Genomic DNA, 9,839 nt, shown 5'->3' with positions numbered 1-9,839 from the left:
AATCAGAATACTTTTGAAAGTCTTATGAGATTATGGGTAACTAAAGGCTAAAATGCTGATAAGCACCTCTTGTTCGTTGAGAAGGCACAAATACTACAATTAGATGAGAATCAATGTTCATTAAATGTACCTGACCAGTTCAACAAACAGCTGTAATCTGCTACTTACATCAAAAACTAAAGCTGTTGTTAGAAAATGCATCAGAGTTTAACAGGGAGATTCTGAAGTAGATCATTTCTTCAGAGGAGAAACGCCACTCTGTTGGTCCCTGCTGAACTATAAAAACACACAATCCACTGTGCACAAGCAGCTGCGCTGCTCTTACTTGCTCATGTCAGTCCAATGAGGAACAATGGCAGTTGGCTAAAGATTAAAAGTTGCTAATTGTATTTTCTTCCATTGCATTTTCCTCATTCAAGAGTGATGAAGCAGCAGCTTGATGACTCAGCCAAATCTATCGGCTTTGTGTGTTTTCATGGACCATGCCAGAGCGATCAGAGCTGCTTTCCTGTGTGCTTTTGTGTACACTTCCAATAGAGAACATTAATGTTCACAAAAAGTCACACACTGGACTGCACTCCACAGACATCATGCCCCTCCAACCTACAAAACCCTGACCAGGCTGTTTCTGATTTTCCTGCTTTCTTCAGCATTGCTGTCCATTCTGAAAACCTTTCTGTCATTTCTGGGATCTAGACCAGCCAACAGACAACACCCCTAAAACCAGCATATACAGGCTCATGAAGTTGGTCAGTATCTGGACAGGATGTACAAAAAATCTGACCTGACTGTTTATTCAGAGCTTTATTAAAGAGCACATGAGAAATTATAAGGTGTCTGTTTCTCAAACAATGACAAAACGACCCCATGTGCTTTTCAACCATTAGGTTATTTGAGAACACTTCTTGTGTGTTAGGCTTTTGGAAATAGTTCATGTTTTTATTTCGTCTTAGCTTGAGTAATACAGTTTAGTGCTGGTAATAAGTGAATTAACTTTTTTGACTGCTCAGTTTTACTGCTTTTGACACCAGTTATTCAAATTTGTGCTTGTATGTGCTGTTTCCCCCATATGCTGCATTTCAAGCGCTCACTTACTCCAGACTATTTCCCTTTCATCCATCCTTTCATCCATCCATCATCTATACCCGCTTATTCCTAACCAGGGTCACGGGAATCTGCTGGAGCCTATCCCAGCTCTCTTTGGGTGAAAGGGACCGTGGACAGGTCACCAGTCCATCGCAGTCCTTTCATATGTAACCAAACTATTTACATGCTCAACTCTACTGTACTGTTCTTATACAGACCCACTGCCTTCATCACTTCCCGTACATGCTGAACTGAGGCCCCCTGTAGTTACATGAAGGCAGAGCTTCACTCTGCACTCAGGTAACATCGTACAAGAACCACGTTCTAATCAATGGCAGGGTGTCATTTGACATGTACATATACGAACTGATACCCTGACGTGCAAATGCAATACGTCACAGACAACATCTCCTAAAACCACAATCTGCCATTTTTGTAGTGGGTTTTGTCACAACTAGATCTACCATTAACTACCACTGTAAGCCTTTGTATGTGATTTAAAGTGTCAGTGACAGGTGCCTCAGATCAAAAACTAGCAAAATGAAAGCATAAGGCAAAAATCCTGTACACTGTCTATCACTTATAATAACTTAATAATGAAGTGACAGTATGTGGTTTTCTGCCTTTTGTTCTCATACGTTAACAATGTACAGTATGTCATACTTATTCCTAACCAGGGTCACGGGATACAAGATACACTATTCTGGTTTCTGCATACATGTAGCCCACGATTCACCTCACTGTGCTTGATTGCAGGTGATCCTTCATTCCCACTGCCATCAGGCTCTACAACACCAATAGCCAAGGGCAGATGAGTAATTAACATGAACTGGACTGGTGCTAACTACTCTTACTGCCTAGTACTTATTGTATTACTTTCCTCACAAGACTACCTGAATTTTCCTTTGGGGATTGTTAAACGTTTTCCCATCTCATCTCATATATGAACAAAATTTACATCAGATAGACATTTGTGGTTACACACATGCAGAAATTAAGCTTTAGCCTGTGAGCCCTTAACAGCATTTCCTGTGGCCCATGTTTTTAAACTATCATTTAAGGCTACATTCAAACACTATACACCTCATATGACAGAGGAGATACAAAAAAGTTTTAATAATTGTGTTTGCATTACAAATATCACTAACGGCAGTAGTAACTGTGACATTGTCTGTGGCATTATTTGTATTATTGTCATTTTCTATGTTCTTTAAAGAATGATTTTATATCTGTAGGGATATATTTCTGATCTTTTTCTAGAAACATTTTGCGGAGCGCTTCAGCAGTCATAATAAAATCATCCAAAAACATTTGCTTCTTGCAGTCATTAGTTGCGTCTATACATGCTGCATGTTGTCAGTAGCACATATCGTATTCAAGCAGCAGCCTGACTCCCGCTGACTACTACTGCCACCAGCTGGAAATGTCATACAACTCATTGTTCAGAATGTTCCCAAATGGTGTTTGGGTTGTAGCTGTTAAACATTGCATCGTTCACCAACTTAATAATGACTTTTTATTCGTTTGTCTTGGATCAACAAAACACACCAATACAGGGTTTACATTAATTTTCAATATAATCTTAAGATGATAGTAACAGACAAATAAAAGACAAAATAAGACAAATGAAAATTCACATGGAAGCAGCAAAACACACCATTCAAATGAATGGCTCAAAAAAACCTTAGTTAATTAATAACCTGTCACCTGATCTCGCTCTGCTGGTTTTGACAGTTTGATATTTAATGAGTGGGTGCCCCAAAGTACAGCAGTAGGATTTGAAAAAAGAAAAAGCTTTTATTTTACTCTGCATTTTAGATAAAGCCACTGGTCCTAGTGTTATAGTTTAAAGAAGACTTAAAGAGTCAAGTGTTTAACATAAACATCCTAATCCAGAATTAGAAATGCAAGTGCTTTAGAAAAACTGCAAGCTTAGAGCGCCACCCATTGGAATAACTAAGTCATAGCATCTACAATAGAATACCTCATATCTCCTCATAGAGGAGAAATGTAGGGGAATTGACAGAGATAATCTGCTCTCTAGGTCATATTCTGTAAGTGAACGTGTAAGGATGCAGAATTTCACATGACATTTTCACTATGATGAAGAGGAAATAATTCACCAATAAAAATATTAAACAAATACTACAGACGAAGTGTTCAGTGACACTCACCACAAAAATGAAATGAAATTGCCCTATATTCTGTGTGAAGAAATAATGTGAAGCTAGGTCTGAGTAATTCCTTCTTTCTCAACCATGACAATTCAAAGTCTCAGAGTTACACAAAGCTGATCTTTATTCTGCATGTTTGATAGAGCCATGCCGACTATGTGACTACAGACTATATGGCTGCTTCATTGTTTATTCTAACACACAGAAACCAATCAGTAAATAATTTGACCATTACAAGTTAACTGTTCTGGTTAAAGACAGCAGCAAGCCCTCCATCCCAGTAATCATTCATCTATCAAAACATAAGGCTGTATATTTCTCCAGATTCATTTAATTACAAAGATATGTCTTTAAAAATAATTACACTTGTTTAGTTCTATCATGGTGTTTAATACCTCAATAAAGCAGAAGTAACAGAATAACATGTGACATAGACTTTAAGGATTTGGGTACAAAGTGATGCTTTGAGTGTACTTATATTTTTGCTGTATCTGCAATTAATGAAATATCTAAGTTGTAAATATAAAGACTGGGAATGATCTGTAAAATTTCTACTTCCCAATTTCAAAACTGTATTAAAATGACGTCCACTACATAGTTTTCCATTACACTTGTGCTAGTAGTTTGATATGATTTTGTGTGATTATGAAAAACAAAAAAACATGTTTGTAAAGAAATACAATTCTTTTCAACTTATTAGGTAAGGAAATATATGTCTTTCATGAGAAAATAGAACACTGACAACATAAACAGAAAATAAACACAAAATAAAATTGTGTAAATGTTCTAGTGGCACACCTCAGGATCAATAATCACAGCACGCTAAAATCTAAAAAACTCAGGTGGATTTTTTTTCCATTAACAAAATTCCATAACATCTGGAAAGATGTTTTTTGATGAAAGATCTTTCAGTCTTGTAATACATCCATCTATTAAATAATATTATATATACCTGCTTATTCCTAACCAGGGTCACAGAGATTTGCTGGAACCTATCCCAGCTCTCTTTGGGTGAAAGGCAGGGGTCCACCCTGGACAGGTCACCAGTCCATCATAGGGCCACATAGAGACAAACAACCTCACACACTCACACTCACTCCTATGGGCAATTTAGAGTCACCAATCAACCTAATGCATGTTTTTTGGACTGTGGGAGGAAACCGGAGTACCCAGAGAAAACCCACATAATCATGGGGAGAACATGTAAACTCCACACAGAAAGGCCCCTGAACCCGGCCCCCCTTGCAGTGCTAACCACTCAGCCACTGTGCTGCCCTCTTTTAATATAGGTAAAGAAAATTTAATATATTACCCACGTACTCAATTATCTAAAAAAAAAAAACAATGCCTGGCACAAATATAAGAGTTCAACATGTGTGTTTACATTCCTGTGACTGTAATCCTCATGCAGCAAGATCATGAAAGACAGTGGAGAAACACAAATCAAAAGCTGTATCTCAATTCCATACAACATGTTTAACTTACCTTTACAGTACATGCCAGTACATGCTTGTAAATATATATTACAGCCTGTAAGATGGACTTATGCTAGGCCATAACTACATGGAACAAGGACAGTATACCTGTAATTACAGAGCAAAATGTTGGCATAGTATATTTAAATTTGACTTATTAGCAAACATGAAAGAAAAAACTGAATCAACTGCACTTCTGTTGTCAAAACAGCATATTCTGTAAAATCCCAGATAAATTCATTCCAATACCAAGGACATCAAAATGCCAGTTAGGCAATTATTCAGTTATTCTTTAAGGAAAATTGAACTATGGTTTAGCTTTAGCTCCAAAAAAAGAATATACATATATATATATATATATATATATATATATATATATATGTGTATATATATATTATTACAATTACAAATTTATGTGGGGTACATTTCTTTCATTTAATAGTTCCCTTTCTCAGGCTGTTTCCGGCAGTATAAAGGTATGACAGAGCCATAGCTCTCATAGCCAAGACTTTTTAGTCCGTCCCAGCCTGGCCATGTTGGCAAGCTTGACCTTTACTTTGTCTCTGTTCTCTGGACTTCGCTTGGAGGTGCATTCCACAGTTGAGTCTGTCTCGAAGGAGAAAGCCGGGGCATGTGTGAGCAGACCTCTGGTCTTTTCTGGGACTACGGCTGCTGGGCTCTGCAGAACCAGCTGGCCCCTCAGAGAATGCCTGAGCTGCAGCATAAGGGGGTTGGTGTTTGAGTACAGTTTGACAGAGTCTCTTTCCTGGCTGCAGCAGGTGGAGCAGGCTGAACAGAGTATGCGGAAAATATAGACCCAGCCCAGGTAATGGAGCTCTGCGATGTTGAGCACAAAGCAGCCCAGGCTGATGCTGAACATGAAGTTCAGGAAGATGGTTTTCTCAGTAGCACGTGACACAAAGCAGTCTGTACGAGTAGGGCAAGGGTAGGTCTCACAGCGGTACAGGTGAGGCACTTCAAATCCAAACAAAAAATACTGGCCTACCAGAAAAGTGATCTCCATGACAGATCGTAGTAACACGTGAAGGATGTAGATGAGCAGAATCTGATTGGACTGCTGAGTGGGGTCCTCTCCTACCTCACCATATTCCTCCTCAAGAAACCTTTGTTGCACTCTGTCCCTCTCCATAACATCCCAATCATCCCTGTAATGAGGACAGTCAGTGGGCATGCCATCTCTTAGGGCCTCCATGCCACCTATGCCCATTTGCCTATATCTCTGTCTTGGTGGCCTTTCTGCTACCACCTGTTGTTTTTGGCTATCCAGCTTCTCACTTTTGGCAATCTTATGCAGGACATAAACAATGTAGAAGATGGATGGAGTGGACACCAGTACAATTTGGAAGACCCAAAAACGTAGATGTGAAACAGGAGCAAAGGTGTCATAACAAACATTGTTGCATCCAGGCTGCTGGGTGTTACAGGTGAACTTAGACTGCTCATCGCTGTAGACAGCATCACCCACCAAGGCTACCAGCAGGATACGGAAAATTAACAACATGGTGAGCCAGATCTTGCCTATCACTGTAGAGTGGTTCTGGACCTCTGTCAGGAAGCGACCAAGTATGGACCAGTCACCCATGAGTTAATCTTAGACAGAAAGTGAAAAATGATATCAGGTTTTGCCTGTAGAAATAGAATCTTGCATATGTTTCTAGACACAATTGCAAATGGTAATAAATATGGCTAGAAGTTGGAAAACTCATTGTCATGACCCTTTTCACATAACTAACATATCTAGTGTCTGAATTTGGATTTTTACCCTTATAAAAATATCCTGAAAGATCTCATGGAGTTGAGAACTCATCCAGAGGATGGCTGTTTTAGTCCAGATGATTTTACTTTTACATCTGGAATCTGTCAGTGAAAAGTCTGATGTTCAGAAAAAAACATAGAACTATATTAATTATCCATTCTTGATTGGTCCTTTAGCTGTGTTCAAAGATTTAAACAATGAATGAATTTGCTGATCCTGTGCCCTTTGTGTCAAATTATATGAAATCCACATACCATTTCTTATTTCTGTTTCTGTGAGGTGAATCTACAAATGTTCATTTTAACAGAAATGACCAGATATTCTACAAGTTATTGTTGACAGAGGGCAGTTCACTCATCACATGGACCAGCAGAAATGATGTTTCTGCAGAATTCACTCAAGTGGACATGTGTTGGTAAATTTGTCACTATAAAAATGTGTTCTGATGCCTACATCAAATCTGCAGTTGATGAAAAAGGTCAGCATACAGACAGTAATGCTACACAAATGTGCTCATAAACTAATATATAATATTAATTATGCTATTTTTTTATCTAGTAAAAAAGGCAGTTATTGAGTCAGAGTGTAATACAGCAGATGCATCAGCACCACCTGGAGACTATCTGTGCACATAGCTGCCTACACTACAGGCATTTATTATCATGTCTTCTATGTCCTGGTATAATTCTGAATAAGAGAAAAATCTTAAAATCTTGCACATAACAGGCATATTGGTCCAGCACTGCAGTATCTCAGGTATGTTCTAGAAAACAAAAATACCTTTGTCAAGTACACATGGAAGGCTTTTAGAATCAGAATAAAAATCAGATTCAGAATCAGTTTTATTTCCAGGTACACTTTACAGTACTAGGAATTTGTCTTGGTGTCTGGTGCAAGCATATATACAGATATGTACATTACATTAAACTCTAAACTATTTATAGAACACATATACAGTTGAAATAGGTGAATCAAAAATGATTAATACTTAATGTTTAACGAGGAACATAGTAATTATTCTTTTAATTAATATGCTTACACAGTAAGAATAAAAGGAGTGTGCTGTAAATGAGTGGTTGTTTTCCCCCACTTCCTAAAGTTTTAATGTGTAAAATGTGAAAGACTTAACAGCATCTAGTGGTGAGATTGCAGAATGCATCCCTCACACTAGCTGCAAGGGTGACAGCCACAGCTGTCACCTTTAAAACAAAATGCAATATCCTGTATGCAGCAAGTGTTTGTTCTGTCCATTCTGGGTTACTGTAGAAATATGACGGTGCAACATGGCTGCCTCTGCCAAAGGAGACCTGCTACTATGTAGATTTAAAAGGCTTGTTCTAAGATTAGGAAAATGCAACAGTTGTTATTTTCCAGTGATTACACTCTGACAACATATAAATATGTTGTCTGCTCTGTTCCATTTCTGCTAACAGATCCCTCGAAATATTATATAGGCTACTGAACCTTTAAAAGCCAAGAAAAAAAAAGGCTGTAAACACCAGTTTCCCAAACTTCAGTTTTGTTTTTATTAGTAACTTTAAAATATAATGACATTAAATGTAAATCATGGGCCATGTTGTGAATAGATGCCTAATTTTTTATGTATTTCTTTTATTTTTCATGGCCTAAAGTGTCTGTAATTAAAGGTAATTGGTCAAATTATAGAGTGATATCTATCGTTGAAAAGCTTGTTGTGTAGAACTGTAAATAACAAAATATAACTAGAAAGATGACATCTCCTTGTTGTCTTTGACATGAATGTGCAAATTAATATTCCCATAAATGTGTGTAAATTTATAACTCATTTTCAATCATACTCCTCAGAACCACTTAGACAAATGCATAACTACTTTGTATTGTAAATTAGTGACCTTGAAGAGAAAATACACAAAAATTAGGGATAACAGAATGCAATTTACACTCACCTCAGTGTAATCTTCAGCTTTCCAGATGAAAACTTTGCCATGCAGTTTGCATGGATAATTTTAATTTTCAGTCATTGATGAAATAAATCCTGTTGACTGTGGTAAGAGAAAATAGGCTGACCACACATAGTAAGCCAGTCTATCTGAAACTGGCACTGTGCTATGTGGCTACAAAAGCTGGCAATTTACAGTGCAACAAAGATTTCAAAACACAATGAGGGGGGGTTCCTTTTCTGAACAGCCGGGAACAGTTAAACAAAAAGCATATGGAAGCAGCTCGAAAGTGGGCACAATGCAGGTGTATGCAAAGGTTCTGTATATTGCCAGCTCAAACAGTACAAGTTAGAAAAGAATAAATCAATCTATTTGTTTCCACCACAAACATTTTCAATTCATACCACAAGCAAATGACAAGCAGGTTTCAAATGGGGCTGGTGTAGCTCTCCACCAAATCAACATTCAGACGCTCAAATGTGAAGAAAATATTTTTATTTTCATTGACACAGTCAAAATGTCAGCTTTTATAAAGAGTATACTCTGAATACAGTCATTGCTGCTTGGAAGTATTTTGCAGAAATGTTGCAATCTGGAATTGTCAGGGTTAGTGTTTTAATAATTATTTCCCTGGGAATGTAAAGAGTCTTCACCAACACCTGAATCATCCTCAGCCTCTGCATTCACAAACTAATGCAGACAAGCCTGGTCTAGAAGCAGTGCACCAGAGAAAAACCGTGAAGTTTGCTCTGCGTTGGAATTCAATTGTTACTCTATGCAGTTTGAGTGAAAGACTGGATTAGGTTCAGCATATTAGGGCAGAGCTAAACAACCAGGCCAACCAGGTGTCAGTAACAACAGTCATATAGATTGAAATTTCTGTACTGAATTTACTGACTTGATTCTAATTGTTGATCTATGGTCTTATATATATGTTCTTTATGTGTATAATTTCAGTTCTCTTTTATTTGAAAAGTCAGTAAAGAATTATTTGATCGAAATTCAACACTTCTTTTTGAACATCCTTCATAAATAAATAAATAAATAAATAAATTACAAACTGTAATCTGTACTCTACTGTTTCGATGAATATACAAAACTGACAAAAATGTATTAATCAGCGTTGGCTGTATCAGATAACAGCTGGTTTCATCTTTCTGTCTATATTTACACCCCATCCCATGCTCCTCTAACTGCTTCTCATTCTTTTTCTTTCAGTAAGTTGGATAAATTACTGTGTACTGTATGAATTTAAAAAAAAAAACAAAACAGAATGTGTACCTTGTGCTTTGCACAATAATAGATAAATCCTTACCCATATTTTTTGATTTACTAAATAAAACGCATGATCCACAATTCCAAATATTTAAAGCAGAACTGAATCATCTGAATATTATGTTATAGTACA

The 9,839-nt window shown here is 37.3% G+C and overlaps 1 protein-coding gene across 1 annotated transcript; it reads right to left on the bottom strand.

Annotated features, from left to right (window-relative positions):
- Nucleotides 1-5,231: 5,231 nt before the first annotated feature.
- LOC113123953 (gap junction delta-2 protein) lies at nt 5,232-6,338 on the bottom strand. The gene has a single exon (XM_033325535.1). The coding sequence runs from the start codon at nt 6,336-6,338 to the stop codon at nt 5,232-5,234; it is 1,107 nt and encodes a 368-aa protein (XP_033181426.1).
- Between the last annotated feature and the right edge of the window lie 3,501 nt (nt 6,339-9,839).

Source organism: Mastacembelus armatus, chromosome 13 (assembly GCF_900324485.2).
Source record: "Mastacembelus armatus chromosome 13, fMasArm1.2, whole genome shotgun sequence".
Taxonomy (NCBI): domain Eukaryota; kingdom Metazoa; phylum Chordata; class Actinopteri; order Synbranchiformes; family Mastacembelidae; genus Mastacembelus; species Mastacembelus armatus.
Note: the sequence above shows the minus strand (reverse complement) of the source record. Positions and strands in the feature narration are given on the sequence as shown.

What these genes read in the sequence shown, in the direction of transcription:
- LOC113123953 (XM_033325535.1), bottom strand. Translation starts at nt 6,338, where the DNA reads ATGGGTGACTGGTCCATACTTGGTCGCTTCCTGACAGAGGTCCAGAAC.